Source organism: Coregonus clupeaformis, chromosome 7 (genome assembly GCF_020615455.1).
Source record: "Coregonus clupeaformis isolate EN_2021a chromosome 7, ASM2061545v1, whole genome shotgun sequence".
In the NCBI taxonomy this organism is placed as follows: domain Eukaryota; kingdom Metazoa; phylum Chordata; class Actinopteri; order Salmoniformes; family Salmonidae; genus Coregonus; species Coregonus clupeaformis.
In genome coordinates, this window is record NC_059198.1 from 57,617,806 (window position 1) to 57,645,059 (window position 27,254).

Consider the following 27,254-nt stretch of genomic DNA (forward strand, 5'->3'; position numbering starts at 1 on the left):
CTCCCAGCTCAGAGTAGGTTTTAGGATGATGTTAAGACACTGCTCAGACAAACTCTGAGCCAGGAGTAAAATCAACTCATAAAAGTATATCTCAGCTGGTAATCAGGACAGTTTGAGGTTCCGTAAAGGAAAGATAGTGATGATGTTTATTGACATTGTTGTAAATTGGGGAATAACCAGTCGCGATGAGGCATCGCCAGCTGTGAACCCTCTAGCCCGCGTTGCTTCGGACAACCACAGTGAATGTGACTGTACATCAAATGTTTCAATGGTAAAACCTTTTGATATCATTTCATCTGACACCATCACTTTACCTACTCTTAGTTATTGGCTAATATGTTGGCATGCATTACCTTTTTTTATTTTATTTTTATTTTTACCAATTACGATGGTTGTTAAAAGCGGAATTTTGACAATAGATACTGTCTAGATTATTTATTGAGTGATCATATAGAAATATCCAAACATGATTTTAGCAACTCCAAAGCAATTGCATAAGGCGCAGGAACCACTGATTCGCTGCATTTTTCTAATACAGTTGTGGCCTTAAGTAACCATCTGTCTTATGGAACCGTACCAAACGTAACATATCATGCTAATTTGATGTTCCAGATTTACATTTACTATGTTACGTCTAGTCTATGAGACCAGGGTGCAATGATGTAAATCAGTTTTGTTTGATGTTTTTTTCTGCATTGCATAATATGCAGTAGACTATGTATTGCATAACGGCACCATCATTTTTTTATTTCAGGTTATTTTGTCTCTGGCTTAGGCTCATATATTAGGCCTATACATATGCATGAGTGTTTTTTTAATTAATAATCACCTTAGAAAGTGCTGTACATTTCATTGTGTTAGACTTTGAAACAACATCCACAAAGACCATGTTTTACACTCAGTTTCAACCTGTTGTTGAACTCTCTTTCTTCAAATTGATCAATCACAGCGAGGTGAGTTTTAAAAGCATGATACTGTTTTGATGATAAGTGTTTGTATGTGATTTTCGATTGGATTAGCATTGATGTCAGAGTGGTTAGAGGGACAATAGAGCCCTGAGTACCAGGCCATTAGGACCTGATGGTTAGAGGGACAATAGAGCCCTGAGTACCAGGCCATTAGGACCTGATGGTTAGAGGGACAATAGAGCCCTGAGTACCAGGCCATTAGGACCTGATGGTTAGAGGGACAATAGAGCCCTGAGTACCAGGCCATTAGGACCTGATGGTTAGAGGGACAATAGAGCCCTGAGCACCAGGCCATTAGGACCTGATGGTTAGAGGGACAATAGAGCGCTGAGCACCTGGTCATTAGCGACCTGATGGTTAGAGGGCCAATAGAGCGCTGAGCACCAGGCCATTAGGACCTGATGGTTAGAGGGCCAATAGAGCGCTGAGCACCAGGCCATTAGGACCTGATGGTTAGAGGGACAATAGAGCGCTGAGTACCAGGCCATTAAGACCTGATGGTTAGAGGGCCAATAGAGCGCTGAGCACCAGGCCATTAGGACCTGAAGGTCGTCATCAGTTGGATACTACCAACGCATGTCCAGAGTGCGTAAGAGGAGAATTTTACTGCGGTCACATGACTGCCCGTGTGGCGGTAATACGGTCACCACAACAGCCCTACTTACGATCAATTTTCTACTCTGAGATGCTTTGTGGATATGGGCTCAGCTTTCAGTCTGTCTTTAAATATCCCCACCAGCACTTTATCCCCACCAGCGCTGGCTGAAATTGCCACTTTGGCGCATGTTTTTAAGGACACACATCAGATATTGCCACCCCTCCCACCTCAGATATTGCCACCCCTCCCACCTCAGATATTGCCACCCCTCCCACCTCAGATATTGCCACCCCTCCCACCTCAGATATTGCCACCCCTCCCACCTCAGATATTGCCCCTCCCACTTCAGATATTGCCCCTCCCACCTCAGATATTGCCACCCCTCCCACCTCAGATATTGCCACCCCTCCCACCTCAGATATTGCCACCCCTCCCACCTCAGATATTGCCACCCCTCCCACCTCAGATATTGCCCCTCCCACTTCAGATATTGCCCCTCCCACCTCAGATATTGCCACCCCTCCCACCTCAGATATTGCCACCCCTCCCACCTCAGATATTGCCCCTCCCACTTCAGATATTGCCCCTCCCACCTCAGATATTGCCACCCCTCCCACCTCAGATATTGCCACCCCTCCCACCTCAGATATTGCCCCTCCCACCTCAGCACAAGGAGCTCATATACGAAGCTAGGGTTTGAAAATAGACTCGCGCCTAGGGTTTGGAAAGGCTTTAACAGGTCGAAAATGCAAAACGAGCGTGCATTGCGTGCTTAACGCCAGCCGAAAACACTATTACTCTGCTGTCCTTACCCTCCCAGACACCTACTGCTTTCCCACAACTTTACTGCACCTGTCCTTGTGTCTCCTCTACACCTGGCTGTTAGCCACACACTCAACAGTCTGGTAGAGGTGAGTGTCCAGGTCCCTCTGAACCGAAACTGGTGGGGCAGGGGGCATCTGGTAACCCAGTGGTCTACCAGGGCTCAAGGGTCAATAGATCCAAGACGTGAATGGATCCATGTGAATGGATATGGGTGGATGAATGTAACCGATCGGATCACCCTGCAGAGAGACCAGTGGGAAGGCATCTTGAACAGAACCTGGTCACCCTAAACCTTAAGCTAAGAGTCAGTTGTGTCCCAGAGGTGTGGATGGACGTGGGTGACTGAGTGTCAGTTGTGTCCCAGAGATGTGGATGGACGTGGGTGACTGAGTGTCAGTTGTGTCCCAGAGGTGTGGATGGACGTGGGTGACTGAGTGTGGGTGAAAATGATGTAGTCACTCTAGGGTTAGATCATCTGGCTGGTGCACCCTGAATAGAAACGGTTCAGCCACAGCCAAGCCTGGTGCTAAAGATTATTGAACCTGAGAACCCTTGACTCTAGGATCTTGTCAGCCTTTCTGTTGTCTGTTCTGGGGGGACAACACCAGCTGCCCCTGTGGCAGGAAGCAGAGAGCAGAGAGAGATAAGGAAACCAGCTGTCCCTGTGGCAGGAAGCAGAGAGCAGAGAGATATAAGGAAACCAGCTGTCCCTGTGGCAAGAAGCAGAGAGCAGAGAGAGATAAGGAAACCAGCTGCCCCTGTGGCAGGAAGCGGAGAGCAGAGAGAGATAAGGAAACCAGCTGTCCCTGTGGCAGGAAGCAGAGAGAGATAAGGAAACCAGCTATCCCTGTGGCAGGAAGCAGAGAGAGATAAGGAAACCAGCTGTCCCTGTGGCAGGAAGCAGAGAGAGATAAGGAAAGGTATTCATGTGTCACAGAAGGCGTCATTATTCCGTTATCTGTTTTTGTCTTGTTGTTCCCCAGCTGCTCTTGGCGACTTGACATGTAATCCATCCATTCATTTGTTCATTTGTTCATTAATTCATTTGTATCTAATAAGGTTTTCATTATCCCTTTATGTGTGTGTGTGTGTGTGTGTGTGTGTGTGTGTGTGTGTGTGTGTGTGTGTAGCTCCTGTTGTCCCACTATAAGACAGAGTCTAACATAGAAGGAGATCTGGGCAACACTCCCGTCACGTTAGCCTGCTCTATCAATAACACTGAGGCTCTCTCCATACTGGTGAGTATTCACAGTGACATACTGTAAGTGCCTGTACATGTACAAATATACAGTAAATATGACAAATAATTATTTTTACAAGTTGAAACTTGCTGGGGCCATACTTGTTTAAGTTTAACCGTCAGCCAATTAAAATTGTTAGCTTTTCCCATTACATAACCTTGGCACATTTAGCCCTATGCTAACTTCACCAGGTGGCCGTGATTATATCTGGTTCAAATTCTGTAGCAGCAAATTAAACTTGTCTACATAGTTGGACGCGATAGAACACTTTTCAATGAGCGCGTTCTTAACAGCAGTCATACAGCACCGTCTGCTAATCAAAAGTTACTCAACCGGCGCATCATTTTTTTTAGCTGGACGATTACCTCAGTATTGCGAGCCTGGCTCCTGATGGTTTTCACAGTTTGCGGCAAGTTTGAATCCCAGTTTTTGTTTCTCCTTTGAAATGTAGAATTACATTTATTGTGTCAGCATGTCGTGAAGAGAAAATAACCCTTAAAACCTTAAATACATTTGATTGAGGTGCTTCTTATTGGAGTCCCTATTGCAGACACACAGGCTACTGGCACTGCTACATAAATAGTTGTCGCTACTATAGGCCATATTACATAGACGTGTAAGCTACACGTACTTGTACAACGTTTTATATACATTTTGATAATCATCTACTTTGTCACATATGCGCTACGCTACTTGACTCGAGGACCACCAGTGGAGCGTGTTTTCCTCAAATAAAAACCCTGCCCCAAGGGGGATACAAAAGGTTTCATGGACCTTTCAACTGTCAAAAACACGTTCTATCTGCATTCGCAACCAAGAGGTTCCCCGAGTAAACATCCAGCGCTGCAGCGCACCATAATTGCTAGCTAACTAGCTAGTTAGTTGGCTAGCCAGCACAAAATGACAAGTTCGTATTTCTTGATCCAACCAATGAACGGAACAAGTTATATTGACTTGTTGCTACCAGTTCCACTAAATACAATCATTAGACAACATTTATTTCCTGTTTATCATCTGTTTGTTCTTGTGGCGTTACATTTGGCTAGAATAGCAAATAACCACAGATCTAGAGGTACATTTGGCTATCACGGCAAATAACCACAGAGCTAGCGTGATGGGGCCATAAATAATCTCACATCCACCGTAGCCAAAAGTGAAGAGCACGGATAATGGAGGCAAGAGAAGAATCCCTGGAAAGTGACCAAAGTGAAGTGTCATTTTTACAAGGCTGCAAAGTAGCTCTGTAATGTATAAGTTCCATCCCCTGTGTGGCTGACTGGGCCGGGACGCAAACCCTAATCAAATGACACCTGTAGCCATGCTAACCACAGAAGAAGAAGTAGGACAGTGAGTGTCGCAGAATGAAGCAAATCGGCACAACATTGCAAGAGGAGATCTTCCCACAGCTGAGATGCTTACGATAAAAAAATATTGATACAATCACATTTTATTTGTCACATGCTTCGTAAACAACAGTGGAATGCTTACTAACGGGACCTTCCAACAATGCAGAGAGAAAGAAAATAGAGAAATAATAGAAAAGTGAAACACGTAATAATAAAAGTAATAATAAATACACAATGAGTAACGATAACTTGGCTATATACAGGGGGTACCAGTACTGAGTCCATGATAACTTGGCTATATACAGGGGGTACCAGTACTGAGTCCATGTGCAGGGAGGGGTACGAGGTAATTGAGGTAGATACAGTGCCTTGCAAAAGTATTCATCCCCCTTGGCGTTTTTCCTATGTTGTTGCATTGCAATCTGTAATTTAAATAGATTTTTATTTGGATTTCATGTAATGGACATACACAAAATAGTCAAAATTGGTGAAGTGAAATGAAAAACATAATTTTTTCCAAAACATTCTAAAAAATAAATAACGGAAAAGTGGTGCGTGCATATGTATTCACCCCCTTTGCTATGAAGCCCTAAATAAGATCTGGTGCAACCAATTACCTTCAGAAGTCACATAATTAGTTAAATAAAGTCCACCTGTGTGCAATCTAAGTGTCACATGATCTGTCACATGATCTCAGTATATACAGTTGAAGTCGGAAGTTTACGTACACCTTAGCCAAATACCTTTAAACTAGGTTTTTCACAATTCCTGACATTTAATCCCAATAAAAATTCTCTGTTTTAGGTCAGTTAGGATCACCACTTTATTTTAAGAAGGTGAAATGTCAGAATAATGGTAGAGAGAATTATTTATTTCAGCTTTTATTTATTTCATCACATTCCCAGTGGGTCAGAAGTTTGCATACACTCAATTAGTGTTTGGTAGCGTTGCCTTTAAATTGTTTAACTTGGGTCAAACATTTCGGGTAGCCTTCCACAAGCTTCCCAAAATATGTTGGGTGAATTCTGGCCCATTCCTCCTGACAGAGCTAGTGTAACTGAGTCAGGTTTGTAGGCCTCCTTGCTCGTACACGCTTTTCAGTTCTGCCCACAAATTTTGTATAGGATTGAGGTCAGGGCTTTGTGATGGCCACTCCAATACCTTGACTTTGTTGTCCTTAAGCCATTTTGCCACAACTTTGGATGTATGCTTGGGGTCGTTGTCCATTTGGAAGACCCATTTGCGACCAAGCTTTAACTGATGTCTTGAGATGTTGCTTCAATATATCCACATCATTTTCCTTCCTCATGATGCCATCTATTTTTCTGAGGTCTTGGCTGATTTCTTTAGATTTTCCCATGTCAAGCAAAGAGGCACTGAGTTTGAAGGTAGGCCTTGAAATACATCCACAGGTACACCTCCAATTGACTCAAATGATGTCAATTAGCCAATCAGAAGCTTCTAAAGCCATGACATAATTTTCTGGAATTTTCAAAGCTGTTGAAAGTCACAGTCAACTTAGTGTATATAAACTTCTGACCCACTGGAATTGTGATACAGTGAATTATAAGTGAAATAATCTGTCTGTAAACAATTGTTGGAAAAATTACTTGTGTCATGCACAAAGTAGATGTCCTAACTGACTTGCCAAAACTATAGTTTGTTAACAAGACATTTGTGGAGTGGTTGAAAAACGAGTTTTAATGACTCCAACCTAAGTGTATGTAAACTTCTGACTTCAACTGTATACACATGTTCTGAAAGGCCCAGAGTCTGCAACACCACTAAGCAAGGGGCACCACCAAGCAAGCGGCAACATGAAGACCAAGGAGCTCTCCAAACAGCTCAGGGAAAAAGTTGTGGAGAAGTACAGATCAGGGTTGGGTTATAAAAAAATATCAGAAACTTTGAACATGCCATTGAGCACCATTAAATTCATTATAAAAAAATTGAAAGAATATGGCACCACAACAAACATGCCAAGAGAGGGCCGCCCACCAAAACTCACGGACCAGGCAAGGAGGGCATTAATCAGAGAGGCAACAAAGAGACCAAAGATAACCCTGAAGGAGCTGCAAAGCTCCACAGCGGAGATTGGAGTATCTGTCCAAAATTGAGATTTTTGGCCATCAAGGAAAACGCTATGTCTGGCGCAAACCCAACACCTCTCATCACCCCGAGAACACCATCCAGCATTGTGGTGACAGCATCATGCTGTGGGGATATTTTTCAAGGGCAGGGACTGGGAAACTGGTCAGAATTGAAGGAATGATGGATGGCGCTAAATACAGGAAAATTCTTGAGGGAAACCTGTTTCAGTCTTCCAGAGATTTGAGACTGGGACGGAGGTTCACCTTCCAGCAGGACAATGACCTTAAGCATACTGCTAAAGCCACACTCGAGTGGTTTAAGGGGAAATATCTCGGAATGGCCTAGTCAAAGCCCAGACCTCAATCCAATTGAGAATCTTGGGTATGACTTAAAGATTGCTGTACACCAGCGGAACCCATCCAACTTGAAGGAGCTGGAGCAGTTTTGCTTAGCTTCCGCTTCATCAGACCACTTCTGTATTGAGCACTTCACCGGTACTTCCTGTTTGAGTTTTTGCTTGTAAGCAGGAATCAGGAGGATAAAGTTATGGTCAGATTTGCCAAATGAAGGGAGAGCTTTGTACGCATGTGGAGTAAAGGTGATCTAGAGTTTTTTTCACCTTTTAGTTGCACAGGTGACATGCTGGTAGAAATGAGGTAAGACGGATTTCTTGCATTAAAATCACCGGCCACTAGGAGCACCGCCTTTGGATGAGCATTTTCTTTTTTTGCTTATGGCCTTATACAGCTCGTTGAGTTTGGTCTTAGTGCCAGCGTCAGTTTTGGTGGTAAATAGACAGCTACGAAAAATAATGAGATTAAAACTCTCTTGGTAAATAATCATGGAGGAGACACAACTTCAAGTGTGGTCCTCTGTAGCTCAGCTGGTAGAGCATGACGCTTGTAACGCCAGGGTAGTGGGTTCGATCCCCGGGACCACCCATACGTAAAAATGTATGCACACATGACCGTAAGTCGCTTTGGATAAAAGCGTCTGCTAAATGGCATATTATTATTATTATAAGTCTCGGGGTGATGACATCACATCACATTGGCTACTAGAACTCACCTGTGACCTCACCTCTGCTCCAGCCTCACCTCATTCACCTCCTTCAACGCCACCGACAGTATAACTCAGCCGCTGACTGTATGATCTGAGTCAATGTAAAATAATTAAATACCCACAACATGAATTCTGTGGGTGCTAGATTGACTCAGTTCACATAGTGTGCTCTTCTGCAGTTAAATTACAGGTATTTTACCTTCTTTTTTTTTAACAATGTAACTTCTATGTTGTATAATCCTCCTACATCTGTATTGCTGTCAAAGCACATGAATGTGTGTGAAATGGATAGGCAGAAATGTGGGACTTTGTCATGTATGTGAAAATAATCTTTGTCCATACATTACGTTAGTAAGTAGCCTAGTCAAGAATGCAATGATCATGCAATATGGGCACCCTAAACTTGAGACTGACCAAGTGAAGGGGAATATAAGTTAACCTTGAATTTGATAGGCTGATATGGAATTTGTTAATGGAAATGATTCCTTTATTCGTGTTTGTGTGTGACATATGACATGTCATACTATTTTTGGCCAGACAGTATCAGATACATGGGCTACACATACTAAGACAGAGGGGCGCTGTTTCACTCGCTCTGATGGTTTCTTCGGTGAGATGGATGAGTCTTGCTGTCGGTGCGCGTCTTGGTCAAAATAATCACTGCCACCTGGTGAGGTTAGCATAGGGCTAAATGTGCCAGGTTATGTAATGGGAACAGCTAACATGTAGCCTTTGATCACGTGCAACTACGCTGACGATTTTAATTGGCTGATGCTTAAACTTGAACTAAAACTTAAAGGCCCAGTGCAGTCATAAATGTGATTTTCCTGTGTTGTATACAGTTTATATATATATATATATATATATATATATATATATATATATATATATATATATATATATATATATATATTTCCACACTATGAGGTTGGAATAATTCTCTGAAATTGTGAAAATGATGATAATGTCCTTTTTGGTGTAAGAGCTGTTGGTGGGATGGAGCTTTGGCCTGCGTAGTGACATCAAATTAGTTAATAGACCAATAAGAGAGCTCCAAACCTCTCTGCCAATAACAGCTAGTTTTCATGTTCCCCTCCCCACTCAGACCACTCCCAGACAGTCCTAGCTAACTCTGGCTTTTTGCTAAGAACCTATTATAATTATTTATGTTTTTACCATTTTAATTGTAAGTAAGGCACTTAATTGTTACCCAGAAATGATTTGATAATGAGATAAAAATGGCTGCATTGGACCGTTAAACTTTTTGTAATGTTAGCAAGTATGGCCCGCTTTGTTTATCGACGTGATATTTTCCTAATAACCAATCTTTATTTTATTTTTTTTACCAGCAGATAATAAAAGTCAATAGCTTTTCTTGAGAAAGAGACAGTTCTACAATTGACAACTGTATGACAAGACTATCAATGCTATCTTCCCTAACGCATCTCTGTACCGGTTCCCTGTCGTGTAGCTGAAGCACGGGGCGAGGCTCTGTAGTCAGAACAAGCTAGGCCACTTTGCCATCCACGCAGCTGCCTTCGCAGGTGCAAAGAAAGCCATGGAGGTCATCCTCAAAGCTGGTAAGTCTTTATGATGAGTTTTCTACTTTTCTATGGGTCTACTGTAAGGATAATCATAAAGTATGGTATGTATAAAGCGTTTTTCATTAGGTCTACTACTATGTGTCCCCTCCCCCATTACTACTGTATAGTTACCATCTGATTGTGTATCCAGGGGCGCCATGTACCCCAAAAGTCTGAGGGGGCACAAAGTACATGAGGATAGCTGGGGGTGGTCCCGTTCGGAATTTGGAGAATTTAGAATTTCTCAATAAACTGAAATAGCTTTTTCCTGCAAACTAGACCTATAAAAACGTATATTTTTCAGCATTTCTAAGCATACCTCTTGAGCTGTCTGTGTCCTCCTGAACAGTGGCATGTCCAGAACATTTTAATTTATTTGTTTTATTTAACCTTTATTTAGCCAGGTAGGCCAGTTGAGAACAAGTTTTCATTTACAACTGCGACCTGGCCAAGATAAAGCAAAGCAGTGCGATAAAAACAACAACAACACAGATTTACATATGGAATAAACAAAACGTACAGTCAATAACACAATAGAAAATCTATTTACAGTATTTTGGGGTACAGACCCAGTGTAGGGGGGGCCATAACATTTGGAATCGATGCAAGGCTGATTTTTTCAATATAGTTATGATGCTTCAGCTTATGTATGGTGTATTTCCATGTTTTAATAAATCATAAATCAATACCAAAAGTCTTGTTTGCGTTCAAGGTCAGGAATTAATATAAGGTTATTTGTTATGGGCTTTATAGTAAAGACATGACATTTAACTGTAAAATGTATTACATTTTAATGTCATGAACACAAGTCATGATGTTTTTATCTGATTGTCAAACAAATCACTTCAAAAAGTAGGCTAAATAGCTTACCTGCACAAAATTGTTCTACTCCAAAAGTCCAGCATCCGAAAAGTGCACCGTGCATCCGCCATTTGAATAGAAACTGAAATCTATTACAAATGGCATCAGTGTAATGGCATTCAGCCTTCAAATTGGTGTGTATTTATGGACGCCAACGGAAGCCAGGCTTCCCCCAAAAAATGTTACAATAAAAAAGGAAACAAACTTATAAAACTGGGGTTGGAACCGGTTTTGGGAACAGAACGGAAAACCGTAAAAATAATGACATTTTTCAAGGAACAAAATCAGAACCCGGAACGAAAGTGATCTATATTGTTCCGGAACAGAACCGTTATTTTAAAAGCATGGGTTAATAACGGTATTTTACCTTCCGGGACTTTTATTTCCAGTCCCACAAAAATGCAACAAAGCGCCAATGCTAAGCCCTTCCTCTGTCAATCAGAAACTTCTTCCAGCGTCTGCCTGTTGGCTGAAAATCTTTATCAGTGTGCGTGCGTGTATGTTACCTGCCCCTCCCCCTCCGAAGCAAAGCTGTAGCCCCTCCCCCTCAGAATCATAGCTGTAGCCCCTCCCCCTCAGAGGCATAGCTGTTTTTTAATTTGTGCAGCTCTGCACACACAAGCTTGTTAGCTAGCTAACTTCTCTGGTCCAACGGTAGGCCAACTCAGAAGTTCAAAAACATTGAAAGTTTCTCCATAGAAGCCGCTCCTCCGTAGGTATAATTCTGTGGACCTTAATTCAGATGATGCATGTCATCACAAGATGCCCAGTGTTTCAAGCCAAGCCTCCTTCTCCACCCTCTCTCGATCTCTCTCCAACTGCAACATTTCAGCATCTCGTGCCCGACACTTGTCTTTTCATCACGCATATAAACAACTCACTGAGCTGCTCTATTCACACTGCATGATTAATGAAGTCATTTAATGTTGAGCTAAACATTGCAGCGCACGCAAGGTCCCCCTGCTCAAGCCAGCGCATGTCCAGGCCCGTCCGAACCCCAAAAAAAAAAAATGTTTCAGAGGTTTAAAAAGGGACAGTAAGTAACAATATAAAGCAGAACTTTTTTGGGGTTCGGACCAGGTCAGAACTTTATTTTGCTGGTCAGAAAAGTGGAACGGAACGAAAAAATGTATGGTAGCAATTGGAAAATAATGTTGGTTCCAACCCCTGGTATAAAATTATTTCTCATTCGTGTCTATCTTTGTTTCATAATTTTGCTTAAACTCTCAAGAGGCTGAATCTATTTCACCAGAGAAAGCATCCGAGCGAGGCAAACAGCGCCCCTCTGTCTAACTATCTGTAGCAAATGTATCTGATGCTGTCTGGCCAAAAAGAATATGACATGTCATACTATTTTTGGCCAGACAGCATCAGAAACATGGGCTACACATACTAAGACAGAGGGGCGCATTTCGGTGAAATGGATGAATCTTGCTGTCGGTGCGCGTCTTGGTCAAAATTATAAACATATTCAGAGACAACCTATCAGATCTCAACATTTCTGGTGGGGCCACCCGGGTGGCCAATCAGATTTCAGGGGCGCCGTGGCCTCCTTGCTCCTGACTGGTGGTTCTTTTTTTTATATAGAAACTAAATAGGCTTCTCTGCAGCTCTGCTACAATCTGGGTAAAATATTAAAAGGAATGTGAGTCTTATTCAGTACATTTAGTAATTGCTTGCTTTTCTAAAGTCTACCAAACTTGCCATCAGACATGCCAACTAAGATAGTTAGACAAGCTAGCTACTCTAACTTGATTGATAGCCTGAAATGGCTTCTTGGTAGCTAGTGATGAGGTTGGGAGATTGGGAACCTATCTGGGCTAGCTAAAGACAACATCATAAAATTGCTATGTGGCTAGTTTTATTATGGTGAAACAACAATTTTTTATTTTATTATTATTGGGCAATTAGGTCGGCGTTCCAAATCATCCCAAAGGTGTTCGGTAGGGTTAAGGTTAAGGCTCTGTGCAGGCCAGTCAAGTTCTTCCACACCAATCTCGACAAACCATTTCTGTGTGGACCTTGCTTTGTGAACGGGGGGATTGTCATGCTGAAACAGGAAAGGGCCTTCCCCCAAACTGTTGCCACAAAGTTGGAAGCACAGAATCGTCTAGAATGTCATTGTATGCTGTAGCGTTAAGATTTCCCTTCACTGGAACTAAAGGGCCTAGCCTGAACCATGAAAAACAGCCCCAGACATTTTTCGTGGCCCACACCCCCATCAAAGTTGTCCCTCCTTGCACTGACTGATACACTGCAGCCATTTTGTGTCAGAATGCTCATCCGAGGAGCCACACAAAAACCAGAGACCACATCACGGACTCACTGTTTACCCAACCTGGGAGTCTGCGGCTGAATCATCATCATAACAGGACACTGGATGTGTTTAGTCCAACAGCTAAATATTTGTGAAGGTTCTGTCGTTGTCAGATTCTGACATTCACATTATTTAGGCAAGGCCTAGCCAGATCTCCACAGATGGCATGACTAAGGGGAAATGAGTTGAGTTGGAAGACTCAGATGTTCGTCCACTTGTCATCCTAGTTTCCATTGCACTGAAAGAAAAAAACAACACAGTTCAGAGTTGTTAACTTGAACCGGATATACCCTAAAAACGTAGAAATTCAACTCGGTGTATCTCCTATAAACAGAACAGCAGTGTCTGACCTCAACAGTCTAAAATGGCGTCCTCCTCTCCACTCCGGCATCTGCACTGACGCAAGAGAAGGATCCAAGGACAGGACAGGAAGACACTTAGGAATATTTTTCCAGTATTTTACAAAGGTCCCATACCGGGTAACCCCTGTATTTCCCGCCAAAACCGGAAGTGTCATTCAAAAGCATTATAAAGCATATACACATGTCTTGATTTGATTAGAGCTTTAATCAGCATGCAAATTCAAACCTGATGCTACCTGAACCTGATGAGCCATATATTAAATACATTTTAAGAGCCCATAGATGTAGCTAGCTATATAAGAGCCCTTAGATGTAGCTAGCTATATGAGAGCCCTTAGATGTAGCTAGCTATATAAGAGCCCTTAGATGTAGCTAGATATATAAGAGCCCTTAGATGTAGCTAGCTATATAAAGCCCATAGATGTAGCTAGCTATATAAAGCCCATAGATGTAGCTAGCTATATAAGAGCCCTTAGATGTAACTAGCTATATAAGAGCCCTTAGATGTAGCTAGCTATATAAAAGCCCATAGATGTAGCTAGCTATATAAGAGCCCTTAGATGTAGCTAGCTATATAAAAGCCCATAGATGTAGCTAGCTATATAAAAGCCCATAGATGTAGCTAGCTATATGAGAGCCCATAGATGTAGCTAGCTATATAAGAGCCCATAGATGTAGCTAGCTATATAAGAGCCCATAGATGTAGCTAGCTATATAAAGCCCATAGATGTAGCTAGCTATATGCTCTCTTGGGTAAATAAATGAAACTAGCTCCAGTAGGCTAATCTTTTGGAGTGTGAACTGTATTACTGTACTGTATTGCATTATACTGTATTATATGGACTGGAATTACGCACCTCGTTCAAACCATGATAAAGCAGAAGAGAACATGTGATTCTGGTGCAGCACATGCGGCCTACAAAGTTACCAGTATAGGTTAGCAAATTAGATTTTAATTTTGAAATATAATAGGGCCTATTTGTATAATTAGTAGGCTGACACATAAATACATTTCATAATATTTCCCCTAATGTTATTAGCCTACCTCCTCTCTCTCTATTGTTGCTTCATTCTTTCCTCACAGTCAACAGTTAAATGAAATACGTTTCGTTGTCCTAATCTTAATTATTCTAATGACATCCTTGAATGATATTGCACTAGAATTTGATGCAGAAGGCTTTCACTCCTCTTCACAAAGATTGAATGGTTATGGGTCTGAATAAATAACTGCTATAGCCTACCTACCGCCATCGCGCGTTCCCTCTTCTTTCAAACTACCCCTGAGTTCTATTGGCTGCTGTATTTAAAATGAGTTTGCGTCCCTCTTCGAGTAGTCTATTGATATAAGAAACACAAAAACAATTATGTCCAGCAAGCTATTCTATTCTAGTTTTTTCTGCATGGTAGAGGCCAGCTGGGAGGCCAGCTGGGAGGCCAGCTGGGAGGCCAGCGCAGAGGCCACACGTGTTTGCGTAATGCACAAGATACAGAGGCTATAAGTTAGAAGCTTATTATCCATAACCCACACTGCAGCAGGGATTTTGGCCCACTCCTCCATACAGACCTTCTCCAGATCCTTCAGGTTTCGGGGCTGTCGCTGGGCAATACGGACTTTCAGCTCCCTCCAAAGATTTTCTATTGGGTTCAGGTCTGGAGACTGGCTAGGCCACTCCAGGACCTTGAGATGCTTCTTACGGAGCCACTCCTTAGTTGCCCTGGCTGTGTGTTTCAGGTCGTTGTCATGCTGGAAGACCAGCCACGACCCATCTTCAATGCTCTTACTGACGGAAGGAGGTTGTTGGCCAAGATCTCGCGATACATGGCCCCATCCATCCTCCCCTCAATATGGCGCAGTCGTCCTGTCCCCTTTGCAGAAAAGCATCCCCAAGGAAATGTTTCCACCTCCATGCTTCACGGTTGGGATGGTGTTCTTGGGGTTGTACTCATCCTTCTTCTTCCTCCAAACACGGCGAGTGGAGTTTAGACCAAAAAGCTCTATTTTTGTCTCATCAGACCACATGACCTTCTCCCATTCCTCCTCTGGATCATCCAGATGGTCATTGGCAAACTTCAGACGGGCCTGGACATGCGCTGGCTTGAGCAGGGGGACCTTGCGTGCGCTGCAGGATTTTAATCCATGACACCGTAATGTGTTACTAATGGTTTTCTTTGAGACTGTGGTCCCAGCTCTCTTCAGGTCATTGACCAGGTCCTGCCGTGTAGTTCTGGGCTGATCCCTCACCTTACTCATGATCATTGATGGCCCACAAGATGAGATCTTGCATGGAGCCCCAGACCGAGTGTGATTGACCGTCATCTTGAACTTCTTCCATTTTCTAATAATTGCGCCAACAGTTGTTGCCTTCTCACCAAGCTGCTTGCCTATTGTCCTGTAGCCCATCCCAGCCTTGTGTAGGTCTACAATTTTATCCCTGATGTCCTTACACAGCTCTCTGGTCTTGGCCATTGTGGAGAGGTTGGAGTCTGTTTGATTGAGTGTGTGGACAGGTGTCTTTTATACAGGTAACGAGTTCAAACAGGTGCAGTTAATACAGGTAATGAGTGGAGAACAGGAGGGCTTCTTAAAGAAAAACTAACAGGTCTGTGAGAGCCGGAATTCTTACTGGTTGGTAGGTGATCAAATACCTATGTCATGCAATAAAATGCAAATTAATCACTTAAAAATCATACAATGTGATTTTCTGGATTTTTGTTTTAGATTCCGTCTCTCACAGTTGAAGTGTACCTATGATAAAAATTACAGACCTCTACATGCTTTGTAAGTAGGAAACCCTGAAAAATTGGCAGTGTATCAAATACTTTGTAGTGGCTTCCTTTCCTCTTTACCATAGCCACTGCCCTAGCCTGAAGCGGGGTTGTTTCGGACGCATACAGTCCACACTCAACGTTTCCAAACGGCCAAACATTCAATGAGATCCAGGGATATAGTGCAACAAAAAATGTTTATTCTTCTTATCTAACAAAAAGGTATTCTCCAATCAACTTAAAGCAGAGATTACTTGAAATGCAAATACATAATATAATATGACCTGTCTGTCTGTATTTCTGTATGTCTATATGGTCAAAAAACTATACCGCTCCCGCATCTAGCAAGGACTCCTCCCCCGAAGGCCCAACTTCCTGCCTTTATACTAACACAATTAACACAGTACAATGAATGGGCAAGAGGGGGGCCAAAAACTGAGTTACACTAATAACAAATGAATATATCTCAATCCGGTAAATAAATCATAAAGGTACGTACCTAATATTTCATCATATACATTAATATTTAATATATTTACACAAATGTACATGGAGCTCAGTATGTTCAGTCTTTTATACAAAATATGCCCAAATCGGCTCTAACATACCGGCCCCTAATTGTTGACTGCACTGAATGCACAACAATTACTTAATATTCAAACGTAGAGCCAATACAAAAACATTCTATACCAGAGCACCATTACAGTTCATAGCTATATACAAATATACAAGATGCCATATAGGAAAATAGTCCATAGATCTCAGTCTGAGTTGAAGTGTAAAGGTGTTCAACTTCCAAAAAATGTCAAGAGTTTGACGTCCACAAAATGTATGACATCAAAGAATGTAAGAGTACGACATCAACGAATCAGAGGTGCACGTGATTCAAAGATGGAGCACTGTGTGTGTGTGTGTGTGTGTCTCACTTCGTCGCCTCAAGGAGCAGACAGAGTTTATTGATAGGTCTCTGTAGGATATTGGTCTTAGTCTTAACCATGACGCTCCGGACAAGACCTTTGGCCCCTGGCAAAGCCTTCACCACACGCCCCATTAGCCAAGAGTTCCTTGGGGCGGTGTCATCGACGATGACCACAAGGTCACCAGGACTGAAGTTTCTCTTAGTTTTGTTCCACTTGTTCCGCTCCTGCATAAGTGGAAGATACTCCCTGATCCATCTCTTCCAGAAGAGGTCAGTGATATATTGTACTTGCTTCCATCTCCTTCGTGAGTATAGGTCACTTCTCTGGAATAGTCCTGGTGGCAGGACTGGCTTTGCTTTCAGATGAAGCAGATGGTTCGGAGTCAGGGGTTCTAGATCGTTAGGGTCATTTGTTACAGTAGTGATTGGTCTGTCGTTCATAATCGCCTCAACTTCACACAAGGCTGTCTGCAAAGCCTCATCATCCAGTACTTGCTCTTTAAGGACTGAATAGAGGATCTTTTTCACCAGTCGGATCAACCTCTCCCATACCCCCCATGGTGGGCTCCAGAGGGAGGGTTGAATGACCATGTCACTCCTTCCTTCAGTAATTTATTTTGAATCTTGTTGTGATCCAGCTCTTTCAGAGCTTCTCCTAGCTCTCTGTGTGTTCCAACAAAGTTGGTGCCATTGTCTGTTCTGATACTTGTTACTGGGCCCCTTCGACAGATGAACCTGCGCAGGGCATTGATGCAGGAATCAGTATCCAGATAACTAGCAACTTCTAGATGGACAGCTCGACTCACAAGGCAAGTAAAGATCACACCATACCGCTTCACATGAACGCGGCCTCGCTTCACCTCTATGGGGCCAAAGTAATCTATGCCCACATGGGTGAAAGGCGGCAAATCAGGTGCTACCCGATCTTGTGGAAGGTCAGCCATCTTCTGTTCCCCAGCTCTAGCTTGCATCCGCCTGCAGAAGACACAGCTCTTAAGGATCTTCCTTGCTAAGGAGTTGGCACAGGGTATCCAATATCGCTGGCGAAGTCTAGAAAGCATGTGACCTCTCCCAGAGTGGCCAACCTGCTCATGGATGTGGAGTAAGATCAGTCTGGAGATGTAGGAGTCTTTGGGCAGGATCATAGGATTCTTTAGTTCCGTAGGCATAGCAGCTTTGCTTAACCTTCCTCCTACTCTCAGAATGCCATTGTCAACTATTGGATCAAGCTTACAGATTGAGCCGCTTCTCTTGGCACATTGTTTTCCTTTTACAACTAGTGCAATTTCTTGTTTAAAGTGCTGTCGTTGCTCAAATCGATTGATGACCTTTTCTGCTTCATCTAGGTCATCTACAGACAGACTTTCTTTTCCAAACGTCAGTTTGAACTTGTCAATTTGTTCCTTCAGTGAGTTTGTCAGACTCTGATCTGATCCTGGATCAGTTTGGGTGAGAACTTTCCTTTTCTAGCTTAACTGTAGTAGAAGTCTCTTCAGTTTCAGCATCCAGGCAACTGCTTTCTTCAAGCTGTTCCATGTTGAATAGTACTCAATCAGTTTGCTGGTCGGACTCTTTTCTTCCACACATGTACTGTTTACGATGACGTCTTTTCTCACCTCTGGATCATCTGGAGGGATGGAGCCAAGCTCCTCGGGGACTTTCGGCCATTGTGTTTCTGTTTTCTCCAGGAATTCTGGTCCTTTGCTCCATCTCTTTGAGTTCAGGAAAGTTTCAACATGTAATCCTCTTGAGGCATCATCGGCTGGGTTGTGTTTGGAGTTCAAATACCTCCACAGTTTTGCTTTCGATAGGTCACGGATCATAGCAACCCTATTAGCCACAAAAGTATGGAATCTCTTGGTATCGTTGCGGATGTATTTTAGCACCGACTGGCTGTCTGTCCAGAAAGTTGACTCCTCAAGTTCAATCTGGAGCTCCAACCTTAACATCCTGTCCACTCGCACTGCCAATGTTGCTGCAGCAAGTTCCAGTCTGGGGATCGTCATCTGCTTGAGTGGAGTCACCCTTGATTTCCCCAGTATGAATGCGATGTGGACCTTTTCCATAACGTTTGTGAACCTAAGGTAGCTTGCCGTGCCATAACCTTGTTCACTTGCATCACCGAAGTGATGCAGCTGTGCGGTCTTGATTTGACCAAAGTTCTCCGGCATCATACACCTGTTGATCTGGAATCTGGAGAGCTGGTCCAGCTCTGAGAGCCATCTCTTCCATGAAATAGAGTGTTCTTCAGGGGATGACTTCGTCCCATCCACAATTTAGCTTGCAGAGCACTTGAAGAATTTGCTTTGCCTTTAATACGAATGGGGCGAGGAAACCTAATGGATCATAAATAGAGCTGACAGTTGAGAGAATACCTCTTCTTGTAAGGGGTCTGTTCTTGACAGTGACCTGGAAGTTAAACACATCCCTTTCAATGTTCCATCGGATTCCAAGTGCTCTTTCAACAGGCAGCTTTTCTCTGTCCAGGTCCAGTTCTTTTATCTGCTTGGCTTTGTGTTCATCAGGGATAGAAGCTAGTACAGTGCGGCTGTTGCTGACCCACTTGGTCAATTTGAACCCACCTTGAGAGCACACATCCCTGAGGTTTCTTGTGAGAGCTATGGCTTGTTCTTCTGTGGCCACTGACTTGAGGCAGTCATCAACATAGAAGTTGGACTTGACTGTTTGAATCACCTCTTCATCGTACCCCCTCACAGTTGTCTTCTGCAGTCTTTCGCAGTGCAAAGTTTGCACAACTTGGAGAGGATATAGCACCGAAAAGATGTACTGTCATTCTGTACTCCTCCAATCTTTTGTTAGTATCACCATCCGGCCACCATAGGAATCGCAGGAAGTCTAAGTCATCTTCATGGACACGTACTTGATGGAACATTCCTTCGATGTCTGCCATCATGGCAATGTGCTCTTGCCGAAATCTTAGCAAGACTCCTATAAGCGTGTTTGCCAGGTCAGGGCCTTGAAGGAGTTCACTGTTAAGAGATGTACCTTTATAGGATGATGAACAGTCAAACACCACTCGTATCGTTCCTTTGCGCTTATGGTGAACGCCATGGTGTGGTATGTACCATACTTTGCCTTTCTCTCTGAGGAGCTGTTCTTGTGGTACCTTCTCGGCGTAACCTTTTGTTATCATCTCTTCCATGAAGCCTTTGTACTCTGCAGCGTAACCTTTGTCCTTCTTGAACTTCCTGATAATATTTAGAGCCCGCTGCTTTGCCATGTCACGGTTGTTTGGCAGGACTACATCTTTGTTGCGAAAGGGCAACGGTAAGTAGTAGTGATGGTCTTTGAGGGTTATGGAGCTTGATACTATCTCCATAAACCTACGATCCTCAGCTGACATCTCACTTTTCTCTTCATACTCTCTCTCAGGGAAGTCATGGTTGTACTGATTTACAAGAAGAACCCCCAGGTCGGCCATTGAGATACGATTGGCCATCACCGTAGGACGCCCGGATTCTTCTGCCATGGTACTACTGTTGAGAGGACCATTCATCACCCATCCAAAGAGGGTTTTCACTGCATACGGTCCGTTGCCTTGGCTATTTATGATTTGCCAGGGTTCCATTGCCTTTGGAGCATTTACGCCAATCAGAAGTTCGACGTCAGCATCAATCTCCTTCAACTGAACCTCTTTCAGGTATGGCCACCTTTTGAGCTCTTTCTGAGTGGGAATGTTCTCTCTTGTCACTGGGATCTTATGTTGGGTATAGACCTTTGGTAATGCAAGAAATGTGTCGCCTTCCACATTGCCAATCTCTAATCCAGATATCTCAAAGCTCTTGGTAGGACTCTCCTGCCCCATTGTGCGTAGCAGAATTTCAGTCGCACTGCCTTTAGCTTGCAACTGCCTCATGAGTCTCTCCGTACAAAATGTTGCTGAGCTACCAGAATCGAGAAGCATAGGTTAACACAGACTTGCTTCCATTTGCCACCTTTACTTGAACTGGCACAATTGCAAGTGCACAATCTGTACCGGCCCCGGTATCTTCACCAGCTTCCAGTGAAACAAGAGCACTGCTGACAGTCTCCTCCCGCTTTACTGCTACACCACTCATATCTGCCTTTTGAGATCTAAATCTCTCTCTTCCTTCAATGTGCAGGATAGTGGGGTGCTTTCTTTGACAGCTCTGACAGGTCATCCTTCTTTTACATTCTCTGCTTAAGTGTCCTCTCATCAAACAGCCAAAACAAAGGCCTTTTGATCTCAGAAACTCAACCTTGAATTCATGTGGCTGTGCCTTCACCTGTTGGCAGTCGACCAATAAATGCGCACCAGCACAAAATATACATGAGATACTGGGAGCATCAGAAGGGTAGGTGCCTGGTCTCTTTACTTTGAATGTTTGTTCTTTTAAAGGTTTTTCAGAGTCACAATCTGCCACTACAGCTACTGTAGTGGCAAAGCTGCTTCCCCTACTCTTGGACTTGAACTGCTGTTTAAAGTCAGCTTCTGTTTTGGGTTTTAAAAACCTTTTGTTGTACAGGGGATCTTGAATATCTCCATACAACGGATCCTGCAGTATTTTGGCCTGTTTTTCCATGAACGTTACCAGGTCACTGAACTGGGCCCTCAGGTGACTTCTCTCTAAAATATCACATGCCATAGACCTCCATTTTTCCCTTAGTTTGTAGGGAAGTTTTGACATGATCAGCTTTATGTTGGAGGGAAGATTAAGCTCTTCCATGTTCTGTAGGTCTTGCATAGCGTTACAGCAACCTCTTAGATAGAGTGCATAACCACCCAGTCCCTTTCCATCATCGGGTTTGATGTTTGTCCAGTTCCAAGCCTTTTCCATGTAAGCAGTGGTGACTTTGATTTCATTGCCAAAGTGTTCCTTTAACAACCTCTTAGCTACTGCATAGCCTCTTCTGGCTTCCATATGCAGACAACTACGGACCAGATCCTTGGGCTGACCAGAGGTGTATTGTTCCAGGTAATAGAGCCTATCCTGGTGACTGCTTGTCTTATCTTCTATACCATGCTCAAATGCACGCATGAATGGCCTAAAGTTTAGAGGATCACCGTCAAACATAGGTATCTCCCCTAACAGGGAGTGTGGCTTGTTTGCGCTGTAGTACAAGGAGGTCAGCAATTTCATTCTGCCTTTGCATGACAGTAGAGAGGTTATCATGGCTGGTATTATGGCTGATACCCGCAGTGTTGATTCTGTGTCGATTGCTAGACCTTGCTGTTGGCTGCTGAAGAGTGTGGTTTACGACTGTTTTCGGAATAGGGTTTGATGGCTTTGTGGTCGGTTGTTGTAAAACTCTTTGTAGTGGGGTCTTTGGAACTGCACCTAATGCAGCAAACTCAACAGGTGATGGTTCAGGTTCCACATAGACCTCTGGTTCCTGTTTCTCAAAATAAGAGTTCATTCCATCTTCTTGGCTTAGTAAATGGGCTGCCACAGAATGGGATTGAGAAGTTGACTCGGTACTCTCCAGGACCTTCAGTTTGGCATTATATGCTGCTATGTCCGTTTCCAGTGCCATTTTTTTCCATCCTAACATTCAGTTGAGCTTTCTCCAGTTCCAATGCATGCTTGTCTTGTAATGATGCTTGGCGAGCTAGTAGAGCTGCTCGTTCTGCCTCGGCTTTAAGGCGTTCAGAGGACACTGAGGAAGCAGTCTTAGAATACTTAGTTTTACTTGATATTTTTGACACATTGGAAATGCTGTCATGTGGTTCAATGAGCGTTTGTGGCTCAACTTCAGCCTTTTTCCATATTTCCACCTCTTTCAGGAAATGTTCATAAGTTCTCATTCTTGGTTGATAATAGTTAATGCTCTCCTGTTCCTGTTCCTCCTCTGTGACCAGCTCTAGCACAGATTCATGAGCCTTCTTAAAGTCATTGAGCACAGCATCAAATGCTTCAAGACTCTCATTCACAGTTGCAATGTTTCCTCCATCAACAAGAAGGACTTTTATTTCATTCATTTTGCGTGTACACACTCCAAGTTTGCCTCTCCGGGCTGCATAGAGTGAATTTAGATGCTCCTCTGCCCTCTCCAGTGGAGTCTTATTTGGGATTTCCTCCTCCATCATTCACTTTTAGTTCACTCAATTTACAATGACACGGTTGTTGGTTTGATTGTTAAACGTAATGCCCCTTTAGACCTCCTTTAATCTTTAAAAACACAGTCATCCATTTCAGCATATTGACCCATTTTGAATTGCACATGTGCAAGTTTGGCATTTTAGATGCGTTTTAAACATTTCATCCCGTTGAGGTTTTGTCCCTTTAATGAAGTTTTAACACGCAGTATCTTTAGATCCTTAAGTTGCATTCGTTGCGTTGATGGATTGCATTTCCACGTTAGGCCAAATATTAGATATATGATTAGGCTACATTGTGCATAGGATCTGTGTTTCCCAAACTTAAACTTCTTAATTGTTTTCACAGCGCTGTATTTTGAATTCCATTCCCAAGTTTATCAAACATTCCAATTATAAGCACATTTGCGCTTCCATAATATGCATGATCAAACGATCGCCTTGAACAGGGCAGCTCATTCATTCGCAGTGGTTACTCACGGCTGGCGAAATCTAGGAGTTCAAATCCTTCCAAGCGAGCTGTCCTTATGGTCCGAATGCAATTACAAATAGAACAAAATCCAGCGTGTGTCCGAACCGGAGATTTCCTTCCGGTAGTAATCCTTCACTGAGTTTTTTGACTTGATTGTAGTGGCTTCCTTTCCTCTTTACCATAGCCACTGCCCTAGCCTGAAGCGGGGTTGTTTCGGACGCATACAGTCCACACTCAACGTTTCCAAACGGCCAAACATTCAATGAGATCCAGGGATATAGTGCAACAAAAAATGTTTATTCTTCTTATCTAACAAAAAGGTATTCTCCAATCAACTTAAAGCAGAGATTACTTGAAATGCAAATACATAATATAATATGACCTGTCTGTCTGTATTTCTGTATGTCTATATGGTCAAAAAACTATACCGCTCCCGCATCTAGCAAGGACTCCTCCCCCGAAGGCCCAACTTCCTGCCTTTATACTAACACAATTAACACAGTACAATGAATGGGCAAGAGGGGGGGCCAAAAACTGAGTTACACTAATAACAAATGAATATATCTCAATCCGGTAAATAAATCATAAAGGTACGTACCTAATATTTCATCATATACATTAATATTTAATATATTTACACAAATGTACATGGAGCTCAGTATGTTCAGTCTTTTATACAAAATATGCCCAAATCGGCTCTAACATACTTGTTCTCCCCACTGTAGGTCTACATGCATTGTGAACTGCACTCCATACTGAGATGGACTGTCTGTCCCTGCCCTGAGCATATAATTTAACAGTTCCATTTCATGCAATGCTGTTCATATAAATAATTTATTATAATTTACCGGTTCCTCGCAGTTATTCATCCAGAACAGCTTTCCATGCAGTTTCTGGCTTCAAGAGTCTAAAGTGGCTCTCCTCTCCTTGTCACCTCCCCTTTCACCTAGTTTACTTGAGTGTATTAGGATTCCCCAATAGCTACTGCACATGCAGCAGCTACTGTTCCTGGGGTCCACATAAAAAAAAACTGTACAAATACATGAAAGTACAGAACAGTTATAGACAACATAAGATATTACACTAAATACAAATAAAACATTAAAATAAGATAATATAATAATAATAATAATAATAAATAAGAGTTGTACGTAGCAAAGAGACAACAACAATACTCTTTACACACTATTCATATTATACATATTCACATTCCTATGTACAGTAACAGTTAAATTCGATCTTTAGAAAGGTAAGAGGCGCTGTGATACAAGATGTTTATTTTTTATCTTTTTTTTTTTAAGCTAAACTTGCATTTTGCCTGAGTAACCTCCGGTGGAAGAGCGTTCCACGATGGCATGGCCTCTATATAGCTCAGCTGGTAGAGCACGGCGCTTGTAACGCCAGGGTAGTGGGTTCGATCCCCGGGACCACCCATACACAAAAATGTATGCACACATGACTGTAAGTCGCTTTGGATAAAAGCATCTGCTAAATGCCCGATGGTTAGAGGGACAATAGAGCCAGGCCATTAGCGACCTGATGGTCGTTAGCGAGTTGAGATCTACCAAGGCATTCCCAGAGTGTTATTTGACTCATTTACATTTTAGTCATTTAGCAGACGCTCTTATCCAAAGCGACTTACAGTTAGTGAATACATATATTATTTTTTTATACTGGCCCCCCATGGGAATCGAACCCACAACCCTGGCGTTGCAAACGCCATGCTCTATCAACTGACCTACATCCCTGCCGGCCATTCCCTCCCCTACCCTGGACGACCTGGTTGTGCGCCGCCCATGAGTCTCCCGGTCGCGACAGAGCCTGGATTCGAACCAGGATCTCTAGTGGCACAGTTAGCACTGCGATGCAGTGCCTTAGACCACTGCCCCACTCAGGAGACTCCAATCATGACTCATGACTGCCGGTGTGTGGCGATAATACGGTCACCGCAACAGCGCCTACGATTGAGATGCACCCTCTGTGTGTGAGTTTAGTTTAAAATGCAGTGTACACACATCCACTGACTTTCAGGTGCTGGGTTACGAAATAAAATAAAATAATGTATTCCGGCACACACTGATGAATGCTCCTGTGTTTGTGTGTTGTCCAGGAGAGGAGATGGGTCATTCCATAGAGGAACACATTAACGTCCTTGATAAGTCGAGCAGCAGTCCTCTCCACATGGCGGTCAGGGGAGGAAACATGGACGTCATTAAGTTCTGCATCCAGAACGGAGCTAAGATTGACCAGCAACAGGTAACAGAAGGGATCATATGGTTGGTTCAGCAACAGGTAACAGAAGGGATCATATGGTTGGTTCAGCAACAGGTAACAGAAGGGATCATATGGTTGGTTCAGAAACAGAAATCCTACAAATCACTATTTCTTCTGTATGTAATTCTATGGTTTCAGCCACTATTATTTGAATAAATATACTGTAGCCTAATGTAAGTAAGTCTAAACACAGTAAATTATTATAACGTTTTCCAATGTCCAGCTACCACACGGCCAATCACATCAGGTTTCACTTTGTGTATCTCCAATCTAGGAAATTACTTTTTTCATACATTTAAATTAGGGGCTCATTGGACTGCACTGGAATACCACACGCTTAAGTAAAGATCTCTTCAGGATCTTCCAGGCAAATAATCATTTATAATCTGTACACCCACTCCACTGGTGTAGTAGAGTCTGGGAGTGATCCCACCATCTGTAAGATTGCTCCCCAAATGGCATTTACTGTATTGACCTCCCCTTCCTGTACTTTACATTTTAGTAATTTAGCAGACACTCTTATCCAGAGCGACTTACAGTTAGTGAGTGCATACATTATTTTATTTTTTCATACTGGCCCCCCGTGGGAATCGAAGCCACAACCCTGGCGTTGCAAACGCCATGCTCTACCAACTGAGCTACACGGGACTACTTACTGTAATGACCTCTACTTACTGTAATGACCCCGACTTACTGTAATGACATCAACTTACCGTACTGACCTCCATTTACTGTACTGTAATGACCACTTACTGTAATGACCTCCACTTCCTGTATTGACCTCCACTTCCTGTAATGACCACTTACTGTAATGACCTCCACTTCCTGTATTGACCTCCACTTCCTGTAATGACCACTTACTGTACTGACCTCCACTTCCTGTATTGACCTCCACTTCCTGTAATGACCTCCACTTACTGTACTGACCTCCACTTCCTGTAATGACCTCCACTTCCTGTATTGACCTCCACTTACTGTACTGACCTCCACTTCCTGTAATGACCTCCACTTCCTGTAATGACCTCCACTTCCTGTACTGAATGGTATGTGGTTTGGAGCAGAGTGGAGTGGGGAGATCTCTGCTCTGTTCCTGCCATTCATGCTTATAACCCCTTAACCGTTTACTGCAGTGGGCTAAATCAGGGTCACACGAAGTGTTTAATAATAGTCTTAAACAAATCTACTTTGGTTAAGGGTTATGGGCTTATAAAAAAGAAGACACCTGTACCATGTCAGATATAGAGTTGAAATGTATTACATTTTGAGATTGCATCCCAATATTACACTTTATATACATCACAGAAGACTGAAATATAACAACATTGTTTGACATAGAAATACAGGATTTTCAGAGTTTGAAAAAAAAAATGTTTTATTAATTATGGAAAAATATGAATAACATTCCACCCATGAGGCCACTAGGTCATTTGACTGCAGGAAAGGGCGACAGGCTTGCGTTACCCCCTCTCACCAGGGGTGTGTCCCAAATA

The 27,254-nt window shown here is 42.9% G+C and overlaps 1 protein-coding gene across 1 annotated transcript in view; it reads left to right on the forward strand.

Annotated features, from left to right (window-relative positions):
• Positions 1 to 27,254, forward strand: part of trpa1b (transient receptor potential cation channel, subfamily A, member 1b) — a 90,830-nt gene that overhangs the window by 17,262 nt on the left and 46,314 nt on the right. Inside the window, exons 5-7 of the mRNA XM_041881345.2 lie at positions 3,522 to 3,629; positions 9,603 to 9,711; positions 25,601 to 25,746. Of these exons, the coding sequence (XP_041737279.1) occupies positions 3,522 to 3,629; positions 9,603 to 9,711; positions 25,601 to 25,746 (363 nt within the window). The remainder of the gene's footprint in view (positions 1 to 3,521; positions 3,630 to 9,602; positions 9,712 to 25,600; positions 25,747 to 27,254) is intronic.